The 17,297-nt window shown below is 46.4% G+C and overlaps 1 protein-coding gene across 1 annotated transcript; it reads right to left on the bottom strand.

Moving 5' to 3' along the window:
• Window positions 1-6,720: 6,720 nt before the first annotated feature.
• Window positions 6,721-7,764, bottom strand: LOC132076514 (transcription factor LBX2-like). The gene is made up of 3 exons (XM_059477647.1): window positions 7,539-7,764; window positions 7,141-7,367; window positions 6,721-7,032 (listed from the first exon to the last, which is right to left on the bottom strand). Exons 1-3 carry the CDS (start codon window positions 7,762-7,764, stop codon window positions 6,721-6,723), a joined length of 765 nt encoding a protein of 254 aa, XP_059333630.1.
• Between the last annotated feature and the right edge of the window lie 9,533 nt (window positions 7,765-17,297).

Raw genomic sequence — 17,297 nt, 5'->3', positions numbered from 1 at the left:
CTGCTCTTTGCGGGGTGCTGGGCACAGCTGCTAAAGGGGTTTCACTTAGTGCTGGCACAAGACTGTCATTTTGGCTGATATGCGCAAGCCAATGCAAATGTCCAAGCAGTTGAACACAGCTGGATCCCACCGTGGATCAGAACGGCACACCTGTGAGTGCCACTGACCCAAAACCACTCTAACATGAACCTTTAAATCCTAGACACATTGCAGTCAAGCAGGGATAGGTTTTGTTCCCCAAATGAACTAAGAGCCTGCACATTAATTTTAATAACTTCAGGATTTAATAACTATTCCTTAACTCTTCCACTCTTGTTTGGTCCCTCTTTTTCTGAAGCAAACACATCACTATCTTATCTCCAATCTTATTTCAGAACAGCAATTTCTAAATAACTTCATATGTGGACAAATCCAAGCAGAAAATCTTGTGTTTTGCCACACAGAAACTCATACGCAGCAAGCTGTCCTTGGTAAAGCAGTGAGTGCTATCTGCAGAGCCTGACTACCTCACCAGAAAGAAGTTTAGACAGAATGCATGAAAAACACTGGTATTCAGGTGCTCCCAAACGGAGCACACACTGCCAGCAAGCAGCACGCACTCTGCTTCCAGCAGGGCAGCCTCTCCCACCGTTTCTCGAGCAGAAGAAACCTGTGCCAAGCCAGGCAGCCTCGGGTCCCCCATGCCCTGCAGGCCCCTCACCCACCCGAGCACACAGAAACACCCAGGGACCGCCCTGTAGGAGAGACACTTCATCCCCAGCTGCCAAAATTGAACCAGGCATGGGAGGACCAAGCAGTACTGTGCCCAGAAAGACCAACATTTGCAGTGGTACATTACGTGTGTCTTACAGAAGGCAACTGTTATTAACCCTGAAGAGCTGCTGCCATTTCCTCCCTCTCCTTTGGCTGGGAAGGCAGGGAAGCAGCTGACCTGTTACACAATTTGCTGAAAGTCAACGAAAACTGATTTTTTTTTAATTAGACGCCAATCTGAATTGCCTATTTAGCGGGATATTTAAACTAAACACTAGGATCCCCCCCAACACCAGATGAAAGTAGCTGCATCTGTGGACCACAAAACCCTGGAACAGATGGGGAAAGTGTGGAAGGTGTTATGTGGCTATTGTAGTTCCCATTAGAAAGAGGTGGCAGCTTGAGAAACTTGAAAACTTTAACGACCCTGGGTGGACAGAGGTGCTACATCTGCAGTTAAATCTTCCCCTCACCTTTTAGCAGTATGGGGCTCACATGAGACACAAATTTACTTCCATTCAATTCTTTCCTGTCATGTGAAATTTTTACAGCATTCAATTGATCTTATATATAAACATGGTGAAAAAAAATCTAAATTCTCAGGGAAAATTATGTATTTTCCTAGAGAATTCTGTACACTCAGAACTTCAGATATTGTATAACATTGAAAAATTGATGGATTTTTCTTACACGTTTTATATTAAGAACATGGTGGACCCATTTCTCTAAATCACATTTCAAAATATTTATTCCTCTGCCTTTGTATGCAAGCCTTACAACCATAAGAAACACACTTGCTGCTTCAAGAAATGTACTGAAAGCTTATGCACTCCTGTAACTCAGCATGAAATCCTGAATGCAAGTGCAGAGATTCGTGCCAGGATGTGACAATTACAGACACGGCTGTCAGGACAGAGTGCTCTTCCCACGTGAGCTCGACAAGGCTTCTAAGGACAAATGGCAGATTTCTCTCACTGGTATGCCTGGGAATATTTCTTATGGGGCTTTGTGCACATGTGGCATGTAAATCCATGGGAACAGGCAGGACTGCAGCACCTCTTCAGCATGAAGGTATTGCCTGAGGAAAATCCAGCCCATTGTTCAGGCTGCAAGACACTAGATACTCGTCCTTTGCCAGATGCTGAAGCACTTTTGTTGCCCAGGAATGCTGTTGGTGTGCCAGGGCCACCTTCAACAGACCATCACATTGATTTTGCATGAAAACATAAAGTGGACATATTTTGCCAACAGAAAAATAGTCCTTCTCAAGGGGAATAATTGCTAGGATAGTTGGGCAAATCTTCAAGTTGCAAACTTTCTACCTGCTAGCCACGTCTGTAAGTAGACCATGGGTTAAATAAAAACCAAAAAACAAACCCAAACCAAAACCTCAAAGCAATATACAGACCAAACTATCATAGCATTTGTCATAGATTGAGAGTTGATGTACTAGGCCACCAGATGTGGGACAGTGGCTCCATCATAGCCAGATGCTAACTATATTTATGTAAAGCACCGATTCCCCAAAGTATTATTGACAACACTGGAGGACTGGAGACAATAGGGGGTGCAATGCCAACCACTCCACTATGAGAAAGCGAAAAACCCAACAAACCCAAACCAAAAAGACTCCAACATTGGAATACCACAAAAAAACCCCATGGTTAGCTGCACAAATGGGCAGGAGGAGAGAGCCTGGGGAAGCGTAGCAGCCCTTCAGAGGCAAGTAAACTCATTTTAAGGATTGGGGTTTTAACACGGCTAGAAGTGCAGGCAACGCAGGACCGTCTGCTCTGCTCCAGAAGGGGCCCCAGGGCCCGCAGGCAGCCGCAGGGCCCGGGCTGGGCTCCGGCCGGGGGGACAGCTGATGGCTGTTTGTACCCTCCGCTGCTCCCCTTTGGAAATGCTAACTCGGTTATTCAGCGTCTCCTTTGATGTCCTGATAGGTGCTATTAGATAGTCAATTAGGCATCAACGAGATCGATTGTTTGGGAATAGATGCTTTTCTGTTTGAAGTACCCGTGAACACTAACAGGCCCATCACCCCGCCGCTCCTTTGCCCACGGGAACAATGCGGGCTAACACACAATAAATGACAAATGCTACTGACTCAGCCCGCAGCGCTGCACCCTCTAAGCACCCGGCTCACGCTGCAAGCCCAGATATCCCCATTCAGCCGCTGTGGGAGCAAACACGTGCTTTGCATTGAAAACGATTTATCGGGGAAATATTTCTGCGTGCTTTGCAGAAATAATGGACAAAACACCTAGATAAGTTAACAAGAAGTTAGCTCGAAACAAACTAGCGCTTGAATTTCTATGCGCGCCATCGCCGCAGTGCCTAAGGACTTGTGACACCTCCACAGTTGTTCAGAATTACCCAGACAGAATAAGCTGAAATATTTCAGCTAGGAGCTGAAATAAGAATTAAAGCACTTAGCCTACCTGAATACCGAAGAGACACTGGGATTAACTCCCTACTAGGTACTATGGGAGGATTACACTAGGTCGAAGCCTAGGAGTTTAAGACACAAGTACAAAGGAAAAGTAGTAAAATCTACACAAGGAACATGTCGAGACCAAGTCTCTCCTCTTTCTTCCACCCCCCCCCCCCCCCATCTACGGTGGGATTTATCCAGTTAATTGTCATCTAATTGAGTATCAAAGAAAAAGATAATGGGCAGCAATTAGATGTAATGGCCTAACAGCGCGAGATCTCTCTCGATTAGCACACAACGCCGAATAACTTCACCTAGTTTGTACAGAGCTCCCTGGAGTGGCTCCACCATGTCTGGGAGCTGTAGGGGGTGACACACCCCGATCCCATTCCCAGTCCCCCGATGGCCGCTTTGGCCGAATTGGCACGGGCGTTCCGCGCGCGGCTCCCCCGCCCCGCGGTGTAAATTCACTCGGGTGTCGCCCCCTCCGCGCGCGCACTGCAGGGGACAAGGCCTTTGAAGTCAGCGCCCTGGCAATTTTCCCCTCCCATCCCCTTTTCCTCCCCGGGGAGCACAGTTTCCAGATTATACAGCCTCTTCCTCGAGAGCCGCCGGGCCGGGGGATTCCGACAATTTCACCCCGCGAGCATTAAACTACTCCTCCCCAGTTAATCGACTCGCCTTTTCTTTTCTTTCTTTTTTTTTTTTTTTTTTCCCTTCCCATTTGTAGCTCACTTGCCCCCCACACCGCTTTGTGCTCCCGGAGAGCGTTCCGGGGCTGGGTTATTGCGGTTATTGAGGGCACAAAGGCGGCCGCTCCCCGCCGCGCTGCCCGGGGCTCGGCTGCGGGAGCGGAGCGCTCCCGTGTGCTGCGAGGGGCCGGTACCGTGCAGGTGTCACTGACGCTAGTGCCCCTTCACTGCTGACAGGGCTAAAACACAGCGAAGGTGAAATTCAAACAAGCAGGAAGAAAGCCCGAAGTCCGCGTTTCTTCCTCTCAGATCAAAGGAAAAAAGTGCATTCACATTTTAATGCCAGAGTTGGACAGCTTTAGCAAAAATGAAATTACTTCTCATAAAGCTTTCTAGACAAGTGGAAAGTAGTAGTTGCCTTCTAGAGAAAGCCGATTTTTGCAGGTGGGAGATAAATTATCATGTAGACATTTGGAGGAACCTCATACCATTAGGGACTCATCACCTCTCGCGTTCATTTCAGCAATTACCGGGAAACAGAACAGTATTTGCAAGCTAGCCCTGCCGTAACACTGGCAAGGTATTTCATGCGCTTGCTGAACATACCTGTGGCCAAGGAGTCATTATGTTAAGTGACCATTAGCACCCTTTCTAACAGAGATCGGCTTCTGTCCCGCCAGCCGCTCTGCAGCTCGTTCGCCCGGAGCTTGGATGCCCCGTTAGTCCCCGCTAACCAGCGCTCGGCCCTGGCACGAAACCCGCCAGCCCAGCCGGAGCTGGGGGAGCCGCACACTCGCCCGGAGCGGGCGTCCCTCGGCCTCGCAGCCCCGCTTGTCCCGGCGCGGGCCTGAGTCACGGCAAGGACAGCAGCGCTGTGTGCTGCGCCCGGCAGCACCGGCTGCCTCTGCCTGGCCCTGAACCTCTGCACGGAGGGGAAGGGAAGCTGCTGCCCCGCTCCGGGCACCGCCGGAGCCGAGCTCGGGGGCGGGCAGGGCAGGGCAGCGCAGGCTGGGGCCGGGTTCGAGCCCGGAGCAGGGAGGGCAGACCCAGGGGATGAGGGCTTATTCAGAGCCACCCCAGATCACTTCTCCCCGGAGACACGGGGACGCGATAGGGGAGTGCTCCTGCCTCTCCCTCTTTAGCATTGGGGTGACACCCTCCTCCCCTGCACGAACTCCATCCCCGCAGCTCCCCTCCCTGGAAGCAGCTCCCTTCCGCAGGCGGGAGCGCTTTGTTCTCCCTCTCTCCGCCCGAGCCTTTCCATCTGTCTCTCACTTCCCCCGGGCCCAGCTGCGGCGCTGCCCGTGCCCGCTTCCCTTCCACCTCCCCCGTTTGGCCCGGGGTGGGTGCGGCGCTCCCGGAACGCCGCGGGCAGTCCCGGGGCCCTCAGGGAGCGCTCCCTCCCTTCACCCCCAGCTTCCCGTACCGCCGCTCTGCCCTCTGAGAGCGGGAAGGGTTATTCCCATTATTCCTTTCGTACGAGCTGAGCAGAACATTTGGAGGAGTGGTGGGACTCTTCCGTGGCCATATGAGATTATAAAGGGAACTTCCTTGAGACCTCATCAAGATTGATAGCACCTCAGCCCTTTTTAATTTAGCTGAAATTCTTGCATTAGAGACACACAACTTGTGCAATTGCAAACAGATACTATTCTCTCAAAAGACTAGAAAAATACAACATAGATTACAAAAAAGTCAAGACTTGCCGAGGTGACTGCAAAGCCCACTGCCCACAGCAGCACATAATGTTGCTTTTCACCAGGCAAGGGTACTCGAGTGGGAGATGGGCCTCTGTATACAAAAGATATTCAAGGAGGGTGACAGAGAACCCTCAGACCATTCATTACAGGAGTTTAAATCACCAGTGTGCCGGAAATATCCTGGTAACCCCCCCAGATCACCTCTAAAGTCATGGAAATTTTTATTGCTCTTTTCATGTTAGTTGACAATTGGCTTTGAAAGACTTATGTCAACTTACAGTCAAAGATAATTTCTCAGAGCCCTTTTTCGGGCCTGAAATCAGGCCATTTTGATATCAGCTTACTAGCTCATTATCCAAATTTTAAATGTGCATAGCACAGTAAGGAATTTTACTGCCTCTTATGGAAAACCAGCTTTGGAATGCTAAAATTCTCTTGATCATCACCATTGTACCTTAATAACTGCATGTAAGATGACCAGATACTGTTTTGTAGATAAGAAATTTCAAGATCCTTTCCAGGATCTGTTTAGGTAAGAAGGTCTTACTAATCTACTGAGGCTGCCCATAAAATCGAGAAGATATAATATCATACTTATTTAGAAAGTAAATTTTTAATATTTACTATCTGTTCTGCTACTATAGCAAGCCCAGTATTGAGTAACAGGTGTATCCACATATTTGGCTAGAAGCACAGTTTCATGACAGGGTTGGATACCTGCTTTGGAAGACAGAGGGAAATTCACACTTTTTTGCATTCAGTGGCAGAATAAATTGCAGATGGGGCAGAACAAATTTAGATAAGAAGGAGTCTATGCTTCTTTAAGTGAAGAGGAGCTTTGTTTGGGGGCAGGATGAATACCTCTACAAGTCTTGACAAAGGAACGCACATGAAATCTGGAAAAAAATAGGTTTATTAAAAGATTCCATTTATATTATTGTTTGTCCCACCCCGTTTATATTTTACATTTGCCTATAAATGCAAGGGCCAGAAGTCCATGATTCAGATTGTCCAGCATCTCTTTGTAAATATTTAGGTCGGTGCTGCATCATAACTCCACCGAGCGGTTATGGACGAGGGCAGCCCAAATATCCGTGAGTAGTGCAAATCCTCTTTAGTCCTGGTTGGTGTCACAGGGTCAGACACCGAGCAGGAAGGCCCTGGGGTCCCGGTACCCCAGGAAGCAGGGCGCTGCCCACAAGCCGACCGGCTGCGCTCTGCAGGCGCTGCTGAGCTCCAGGGCGGGTGCGGGCAGGGCCGCCAAAGGGAAGCCCTCAGGCGCGGCCCCTTGCCGGGGCAGAGGCGGTGGCCGGGCCACGTACGTGAGCGGCAGGGGCAGCACGGCGCCCTGAGGTCCGTAAGGGAGAGCGGGGCTGCAGAAGGGCTCCGTCCTCAGCTCCTGCAGCTGCCGCTTGAGCTTCATCCGGCGGTTCTGAAACCAGGTCTTGATCTGGTGGGGGAGGGCACAGGGGAAGGAGAAAAGACGAGGTTAGTTACAACGCCACCGAGGCTTGGTTATCCGGTTGTTTGGAGCCGTGCCGCGGCCGCCCCCGCTCACCTGCACCTCGGAGAGGCGCATCCTGCCCGCCAGCTGCCGGCGCTCGGCCGCGCCCAGGTACTGCTGCCGCTGGAAGGAGCTCTCCAGGGTGCTGATCTGCTCCGCGCTGAACGCCGTGCGCAGCCGCCGCCCGCCGCGCCCGCACGGCTCCTCGGGGCCCGCGCACTCGGGACCGTCCTCCGGCGCCGCTCCCGACGGCCTCCCGCCTGCTGCTGTCCCGCCGGCTCCTGGGCACAGGGACAAAGAGGAGCAAAGGGTCAGCCAGGCCCGGGCACCGCGTGGGGAACCGCCGCCCCTCCGCCCCGAGCAGCCCCCGCGCAGTGTTGCCTTCCCGGGCAGGCCCGGGGGTGTCCCGGCCCCGCCGCCCCCGCCCGGGAGCCCCGGCTGTCCCGCGGTACCTGCGGCGGGAGCGGCCGCCCCGCTCTCCCGGCTCCGGCCGCCCGTCCCGTCCCCGTTCCGCGGGCCCGCCGGCTGCTCCGGGCTCCGCTCGCCCTGGCCGAGGCTGGAGCCGCAGCCGGGGCCGTGGCCCGCGGACGATGCTCGGTGTGGGGAGCCCTCGGTGGGGCTCTTGAGAGTTTGGCTGCTCTGGGACAGCCATTCCACGGAGAAAGGGGCCTTAGTCATCGTGCCGCGCTTCGGAGATGCCGGGAAGGAGGCAGGGAGTACAGGCCTATCCTTTATAGCGCAACTCCCGGAGGAAAACGTTGTTTGTGTAAATACACATCAAAGGGCCAGATAAGTATCATCTAATTGCTATCAGACCTCCCCCCCAACAAAAGATATCGTTCACACATTGCCCCAGCTCGCGGAGGCTCGGCTCCGCCGTGTCTGCCCCTGAGGAGCTCACTCCGCCGTCAGTGATTTACAGCTCTTGTTACATCCTATCCCCATGCAAATGGCATTTATGGAGCTGAGCAGCCTCAAACGGCGCTGGGGAATGTACCCCCGGGGGAGCGCAGCATCCCCGGCCGCTGCAGGGAGAAGGGACGCTGCCACTTCCGACTCCCTTCCCCTGGAGTTGCTCTTCCATTCCTTTTCAAGCACCAGACCCACTGTTCTTCTCCAGCCTGCTCCTCTCGGGGCTCAGCACTGCGTTCCTGAGACAGCCTAGGCCAGGCAAGCGGAGAAACTCACTCACTGGGTTCTCCGGGACTGCAGCACCAGGCACAGGCTGAGGAGTTTGGAGGAGAAGGTTGTGAAACAGAAAAGGGTAAATGTCAAGGTCATTGGATTCTACAAATCGACAGGCTTCTGGTCGTTTATATAAAAGTATGGTTTCTGGACTACCGAGTCAGAAAATGACAATTATTGCCTTAGAATTCACATTCTGCTGAGAGCTCTGAAATTACAGAATTCATGTCATATCTTCCTTCCCAGAACTCTTGCAGCTATGCAGGTTACCCAGATTTTTCTACTATCTCACCTTTTTTCTTTTTACTACCTTATGTGTGTCTTTCAGAAACGTTCCCGTTCATCTTTGGGTTTTGTGTGCCACAGAAACACTTGGCTGCTGCAGCAAAGCCTCTGTAGTACATTGATAAAAGGTTCTTGGTCCTTTATGGGCTGTTTTCCACCTCAGGGTAGCCATGAATTCCCTTCCCTTTTCACCCTCCTGTCCTGTGCAAGAACAGAGTGGGACTTGCACTGCATTGATAATTCCTATCACAGCCCTGGTTGGTATCAGTCTGCCTCCAGAGATCATGATTGCACATCTCATTTATCTGTCCTTGTTCTTGCCTGCTGCTCTACGCTCACCCACCACCTGCACACAAACCCAGTGTTCTGCTGTCTGTCTGCCCTGTGACTTGGCCAGCCTGCACACCTGGCTGCATTTCTCAGCCTTCACTTTCTCTGTGATAACAGTTGCTGTAACCACGGCTCCAGCTCTTTCTTAGAGTGTTGGTGAGGCAGAGGTTTGAAGACTGAAAACCCTCCTACTTAATGTCTAAATCTTCCAGTGTATTAAATTTTAATATTGTACAGACATATATTTTTCTTTATATTAATCCAGTAGAAATTTCATTAAAATCCTCTTCGTCAATGTTTTCCTAAACCAAATATTTCATCCCCTCCACTCCAAATACAGTTGCTAGATCCATTCATTAAGAAATCCTACAGTTTTTTGTTCACCAGACAATTGTTTCATTGAACTATATTCAAGTTTGACTTGTGAACCCCTTTTAGGCACTGTCTATCATTGATTGTTCATTTTCATGGCATAGTGTGAGTCCTACTTTGGTCTACCAGTGATGACACTGTTCATGAGTTTTTCCCTAACCAAACAAAACCAGAAACAAAATTGTCACCTTTATGTAATAACTAATAACTGATTTAGAACCACAACCATACATGATCAGAGCCCTCCTGGAGCCCTTTGTTTCTGGCCTGTGTAGGTAGGACTGACATTGCAGCCTGAGTCCACTAAACAAGCTTCCCAGAGGAAAAATGGTGTAAAAATCTGTAAATAAACATTCAAACATTAACGATTAATGTCTCACATATATCTACCTGAAGAAGTCCACAAACATTTCTAGCGTGGACAAAGGACCCACACTCACACAGAAAAAGACACAGACAGACACAGACACATACAGACATATATATATATATTTGGTGGTTTTTTTCACCAAACAAATGTAATTGTTTGATATCTAAGTATTTGAATCCTTATCCATTTATCATTCCCAAGCATTTTCCAATTAACAGTGGAAAGTTTAGAAAGTTTGTTTGAGCAGACAGTACAAAATTGTTTTTAAATTTCCTGTTTTATAACACACACCCCCACCAATTCCCCTACCCCACCTTGAATATTTCAGGTTCTTAATTATTCCTTTCTTTGGGTAAATGTGAAGACTTCCCCCACCACAGACCTGAGGATAAATTTTAAAATCCCAGAACTTCTGAGCATTAGACAGTCCTGTTGTCAGCCTATCTGACAGAGCAGACCAAGCAGGCAGGAGATGGAGAGGAGACAGACAGGGATGTGCTCTGTTCCCTGAATTGCTGAAGGACAGGGCTCTTGACTCAGCTGCATTGAACACACGTGGCCTGGCAGCAGGCTCTCCAGTCAGAACTGGGAATATCAGTGCCACTGGCAGCTTGCAGAGTCCTGCCAAGCCTCCCCTGCAGCCAGGCAAAATGCCGTTCTCAAGCACTAATTCTCATGAACGTAAGAAAGTGTAACTTTTCTGCAGGCTTCCTTCTCAGTTTAAGTATTTCTGATCACTGTAACAGCATTCTGCACCACAGATGGGGCACAATCCCATCCCAATGTGATAAATATGTGCTCAGAATTATTTCCAGTCTTAGTTCTTACAGAATATTATGTATAAGTATAATATATGCTACTTATTTTCTTCTATATAACATATATATCTCTATACAAATACTTAAACAATATGAAATAGTCTATTTCTATGACATTACTTTTTCCAGCTTTATGTCAACAAATAAAGACACTTGGCAAGCTGTCATATAGGATGAAAAGAATACATGACCTATGATGGAGCTCTAAAAATAGAAAATATTGAGTTTTATCATCCACTGATACATCTGCCTTTACTGATTTGAAGACTTTTTGCCATCTGAGCTGCAAATGACATCTTTATACACTGCTGGTTTATTAATTGCATTGCATTGAAGCAAATGGCACTGCAGAAAGATAGTGTCAAATGCTGAGCTCCCATAGACACAAACTGATCATGGTGTGACAAGATTAAACCAAATCTCATTTCCATTACACATAAAATGTGTAAGTCTCCTGGACAGGTAGCAGATGACTTCTGAATGTAATGACTGCTACAATATTTAACAGCTGCTAGTTTAATTTTATCTAAAATTCTTAAGTTGCCTTCTTTCTTTTCTATCTATTGTTCATTAAATGCTCGTTTGAAAATCTCCTGCTACACTGTGATTCAGAAATACCACGTTTGAAATCAAGTGATATTACCAATGGGTTGCAAACCTGCTCATGCTAATGAAATTTGTCAGAGTAGGGCAGGGACAGGGACAGACAGCAGCTTTTACTGGCAGAGACAAAGAGCTCAGACATACCAACACGATTGCCACTAGCAGGAGTCTGGAGATCCATTACCATAGATAATGGCAATACTCTATGCAGATGTTTGCAGAATACACAGCTGCCTTCTCTGGGGAGGCAGCACCTTCCCCTTCAGCTTTGCAGAAATCTTCACACACAACGCTGGTCTCGTGTTGAGGAGGTTCTGCAGAACTTCCTACTTGGCTGCCTACAAGACAGTTGATAATATTTAGAAATATTGGATAATGGATAATAAATAGAAATACTTTGGGATTACATCTCAGCCTTTGAGAATTAATTGCAGCCCAAAGCTCAGCTGTGCCCCAGTAAGCCAGCTCAGAGCCCTGCAGGGGGGCAGGACTGTGCTGAGATGTCCCCTCTCTATTGGAGCTGTGCAGGGGCAGGATTGTGCTGAGATGTCCCCTCTCTATTGGAGCTGTGCAGGGGCAGGATTGTGCTGAGATGTCCCCTCTCTATTGGAGCTGTGCAGGGGCAGGATTGTGCTGAGATGTCCCCTTGCTGTTGGAGCTGTGGAGGACTGAAGGGAGCAGCTGAGGGTGTGACAGCCTCGGTTCCCCTCTGGGACCACGGAGAGCCACCACCACTTGGCCTTGCTGCTGTGGGTACACAAGGGCTCAGGAAGGGACTGTCATCGTGTACCAGCAGGGCACCCTTTCCCATGTGAGACCAGAGCAGAGGGAATTTGTGGTTCTTAGGAGTAGCTAGGAGGTGATGCAACTCAAAGAGTAAAAGCCAGGCTGTTCATGCCACACAGGGGCCGTGTGCTCACCTGTGCACATGCAGATTTCTGTGTTCACCTGTGCACATGCAGATTTCTGTGTGCTCACCTGTGCACATGCAGATTCCCTATGAAGCTCCGCCCAGGCAAACAGGGCTGCTGGCATCTGCTATGCAGTTTACACAGTCTTTGCCCTGGTGAGCTTATCCAAACATTCCATTTCTGAGTAATCACTATTTAGGACTTAAAAGCATTACAAATGGCCTCCAACCAATCGCTTAATTATCAATTATTATCATTATCTTTCCTCTTTGACAAAATAAGAGCTATTTTTCCACAAGGCATTTAAAGACCATATGTGCATAAATACCACGAGGGCCTGGTATAAACATAGCGACAATGCACATATGAAAATTTAATGTCTCATCATGTTTTGAATTGATCTAAATCAACATAGCACTCAAAATGCCAAGAGCTCCCATTGCTCCTTAACACAAGGCTGCCACCAGCAGCTAAAAAGAATCAGTGAAATGTTTTAAAAATATATATATTCTGCAGAGACATGCTGCAAATATTAATAGAGAAAATACTTGTTTTAGTGGCTCCTTACTCAAATTTAAGTTTATTAAAAACAAGTAAAATTCAGTATGAAGCAGGACCACATTTAGAACATGTACTGCTCTTGTTACAGAAGCAGAGTCTTTTGTTTATTTATTATTAGACAAACTATTCTAGCTGGAAAACCATCCAAGTTTCAGGAATGTAAATCCTACTTCAGCACTCATTGCCATCATATTGCCAGAGGGAGATCTCTATGGACACTGCTCAAATGAAACTGCTCAGAAATCTGTAGTTGATTTAATTATCTTTAGACTAGAAATTATACTTTAAAAACAATTAGACACACTTAGACACCTTGCAATCTTTTCAAAACTGAGAGGCTTACTCTCTAAATAAGAAATTTGGAAAGAATATGAAAGAAATTATACTGACCAAAGCATTTATTATTCTTGAAAGTAACTTTTCAATTTCGGCTATTAAAGAATGAATCATTTCCCCCTTTGATTCCAGAGTTAGCATTTGAGCATGATGAGTCAGCCAGCAGGGGAATGACCAATCACAGCTGGCAGCCCTGGGACATCTATCAGCTCTGTGCCCATCGTGGTCTGTGCCATACAATGCTGCTTTGAAATGCATTGGTCTCAGCAGTGTAAATGTTTTACTGTCTCTTCCTTCCCCTCTAACTTACATTTAAAATAAATCAAGTCCTTGTATTGCTCTAAAACCAGTCTGTTCAAATTAAATGAAAATAACCTTTACCTTTTTTTTGTTTTTTTTTTTTTTTTTTTCCTGACTTCAAGGCTCTTCTCCGTTTCACATTTTTAGTTATTTCTCCCCTTCATCTGTATTCCCCACTATACACCATTTCTTCCAATTTCCCTTATTCCAGTCACTTCCATCAAGTATCCTGCAAATGTTACTATTGCCTGAAGAAGACAAGAATTTTGGCAGGACATGTAACTGTAGCAACAGAGCATAAATGACACTGTACGTCTGCCTTCACTTATGCCAAACAGGGAGCACAGACATGTCCTGACATTCCCTTGCTTTACTGATAAGGGGAAAGCTGGGCTCAGGAATGTAGTTACGTTAAGATGCTTCACACTGCCCTGTAACCTGCAATTCGATGTTTACGTTTCCTCCAGACAGTGCAGTGTAATTCTTGTGCCGGGTTTTACAGAAATGAGTGTATTACACATGGATAGAAGGTAAACAGCATTTAAGACTATGACGATGTGTGTGCAGGTTCTCTAAAAGATTAAAGGGAACAGCTGAACGCTGACTATGAATACATGTTCATTTTACAAATGGAATATTAAAAACCCCCTGCAATTTCGTGTTTGCATGTTTCTAATAGCAAGGTTTGGGCAGACATCTGAACAGCCGATCGTTTTTCAGTCTCCCTTTGCTCCCGGTGCAGCAGCAACACCTAAAACGCTGCCGAGGGCCTCGTGTGCCATCTCCTGGTTATGGAGAGACCTCGCAGCCAGAAAGCTGCTACAGAAAGGAAAGGGAAGTGCTAGAAGATTAGCTGAGGCAGTGACAGAATCAGAGAATCTTTCAGGTTGGAGAAAACCTCTAAGACCAGCGAGTCTAGCCCTTAATCCAAGTTCAGCACTGAAGCACGTCCCTGAGTGCCACATGTACCCAGGGACTCTCCCGGGGTGGCCACTCAGGTCCTGGCAGCTGAGAGGACTCACCCTGCACACAGACAGTGCACGGCAGGCTTGGCCTCTACTGCCCCTGCTGCTGCTTTTAGCAGCAAGTCACTTTTCCACTGCATTAGCATAGGTATAGAAAGGAAATTCCGCATCCCTCTAGAACATCTCTGACATCAGTTCTAGCAACTCATCCCACAGCAACACCTACTTTTGGTATGCATCAGTGGAAGAATGCAAATAAACCCCTGAAAATGGAACTGACTGGAATACAATTAAATTATTAATAAAATTAACATAATTCCCTGATTGCAGGTAAGTATTTGAATTAGTGCCCAATTTACTTTACTGAAGATCCCTACTGAGTCCCTTCCTTCACAGGAACAAGGAGGTCTGGGCACTTATGACAGAGTTTTATCTCACTTGTTCTTAAAAATTCACAGGAAAGCAGATATCACAGGTGTGTTACAGATGAGTAACCAATTCCAGTGCTTCACAGGAAGCTTTCCTATGTAAAAACTGAAATAAAATCAGCCGTGTTTCAAAATTAAGTGCTTAAGCTTCACAGAACACAAAAAAAGCACCTCAAAAACCCCTGCAGCTACTAAAATTTTTTACAGCAACATTTCACATTCATAGGTCTGCTCAATCCAATCTTGTCTATCTAAGTCAAATTCTTTTGGTCTTTCTCAGTCTATGACTCTAAATATATACTTATCATGGTCCTCTACTCTCTCTCATTTTGGCTGTATGTATCCTAGCTGCAGTGTCCAAATGGTAAAGTATTCCTGCTGATGCTTCTCTATTGCCAAACAGAGCAAAATAATTACCTTCTGTCATGTGCAGCTCTTGCGCAGTACACCTCAGGTCTTCTCCCCCCACCTTCTTCTTTTCTTTTTACAAACTGTACACATGGATTCATATTCAGCTTGTGATGTGTTATGGTCCCCAGAGATTTTTACTGAAGCTCTGTAGTTATTTTTCATTTAATATTTATCCTTCAAAACCATAAGACTTGAAGCTGAAATTTAAGCTGTTATCACATGATAACAGTTCTTGGGAGTTCTAAGCTTGTATGTTGTATAAGTGTGCTTTCCATCCCACCTTATATTTGAGCAGTAAAATTCACAGACATTCCTACATGTTCCATAGAGTGTAGGTTGGGAGAAGAGTGCTTTATGGTAATCCTGGACAGTTTGCCTCCCTCATCAGAGTATGCAGAGTCCCAAGCAGGGCTTCTCTTGTTACTGTGACAGTTCCCTTCTCACCACCTGGGTGTGTTGTGCACCGAGCATGTTTTACCTCATTACTGTAAGGCAGAATAGTTTGCTTCCCCCATCTGCAGGGGTGCCAGGGTGAAGGCCAGCTGCAGATCTTGGGATTCAAAGAGCAGCACCTGCACTACGTGGGGCAGCTAATGAGCAAAACAGGACATTGCATATGTATGAAATGTTAATTAGCACAGATTTCTTTACTCACCCCACAGCACTTTCCCTGGAGCTTCACTCCTGAGCAGGGCTCCAGTGCCTTGGGTCCTGGTTTGATTGCTGCTCCAGGATTCCCACTGTGGGAATGCTACACTTTTGATAGAGCCAATGCTCTCACTTATTTTGTGTCTTGTCCCCGAGGGATCTGCACCTGCTTTTCACTCATAACATCTGCATAGTCCTAACCCCAGTCAATTCACTTTCACAATTCAACAAGCATGTTAATTACCCTTTGAAATGATGTATAAATCAACTGTGTATTCACCTTAGAGGCCCATCATCTGAATCTGAGCAATGAAATATATAATGAGGCCAGGAGGAGCTGTTGTCAAAGCATTCATTGACTTCAATGTACAACATGCTGTTTTTATCTCTTGGGACAGTTACCTTCACGATTAAGTCATTTAAAAGTTACTTCATAGACAAAAACATGTCAGTCTTTTCAATTAGTCTCCATGTTTGCAGATTTTCAGACAGCTTTTTCAGTAACTCTTCTAGTGTCAAAGTTTTCCTGGCTGATTTTCTGTCATTTTCTTTACCTTGCCTTTCCACTCATGCCTGTGGTCTTGCCCATTTTTAAAAAGTAGTATTATTTTCTGGTTCTCTGGGAACTCACTTATTCTTCCTCAACCAAAAATACCATAATTCCAAGATTATTTCAATTTTCCTTATTATTATTATTATAGAACAACTTTTATCAGAAATTAATGTAATGATACATTAATTAGCTTGATAGCCTCTGACCTGCATTCCTGGTTAACTTTGATTATGACAGGCATTGTTTAGAGTGCAGGCAGTGGAACAGCAAGCACTCCAGGCTTTTGTACCATCTGATACTTATCTCTTCTGGTAAGCAGAGAGCTCTTATTGTATAATAGAAAGATATTTAAAAATCCATTTTTACTGTTTTGCTTTTCACTTGCTGATAAAATTTTTCTTTCTGTCTAGCTTTGTTCCTAACCTGCTGTGCCGGTCTTTTATATTTGTTCTTGATAATGTAGCTGTCTTGTTTCTATTTTTTCCCCCAGTATTCTTTTTCTATTTTTTTTTTCATGTAATTGATGAGCCCCTAATGCAGCCACAGTTCTCTCTGAGTTTTCTTTCCTTTGCATTTGGATAGACTGTTGTTATACTTAAATACAGCCTTAGAAATGCTTCTTAGAAACTCTTCTTAGAAACTCTCAGCTCTCTTGAACTTTTCTTTGTGCTTTAACTCCATCCCCAGGATCTCAATTGAATTCCTTGAATTTGTTGAAGTTTGCTTTTTTGAAGTCTAGTGTTATTATTCTGCTTCTTTCATCTCTTTGTGTCCTTTGAATCATGAACTCTGTTGTTCCATGGTCACTTTCATCTTGATTGTTTTCCACATGCAGATTTTTAACAGTTTATCTAGAAAACACTGTAAAATCTTAAACAGTAAGAATACTCCCTACGGTTTCAGCACTAGCTTGTATACACAAAGCTGTATCTGAAGTGTGCTCATGCTGAGTCAGAGCAGCTCATATCCAGGCTGTCATCAGAGAGATAAGGAGTTGGTGTGGGCAGGGATGTGAGCACAGTGTACTTCAACACATCCCCTGGTCTGGAGAAACAATAAATGAGAGACCATAGGTGACATTTCCAAAGACATCATCCTCACATTTTAAGATGCAGCCTAGGATATTCAGTATTTC

Source organism: Ammospiza nelsoni, chromosome 8, assembly GCF_027579445.1.
Source record: "Ammospiza nelsoni isolate bAmmNel1 chromosome 8, bAmmNel1.pri, whole genome shotgun sequence".
NCBI lineage: Eukaryota > Metazoa > Chordata > Aves > Passeriformes > Passerellidae > Ammospiza > Ammospiza nelsoni.
Note: the sequence above shows the minus strand (reverse complement) of the source record. Positions and strands in the feature narration are given on the sequence as shown.

What these genes read in the sequence shown, in the direction of transcription:
- LOC132076514 (XM_059477647.1), bottom strand. Translation starts at nt 7,764, where the DNA reads ATGACTAAGGCCCCTTTCTCCGTGGAATGGCTGTCCCAGAGCAGCCAA. An exon ending in GGCGGCCGCTCCCGCCGCAG is followed by an intron (nt 7,368 to 7,538) that starts GTACCGCGGGAC and finishes CCCTGTGCCCAG; the next exon opens with GAGCCGGCGGGACAGCAGCA. An exon ending in TGCGCCTCTCCGAGGTGCAG is followed by an intron (nt 7,033 to 7,140) that starts GTGAGCGGGGGC and finishes CTCCCCCACCAG; the next exon opens with ATCAAGACCTGGTTTCAGAA.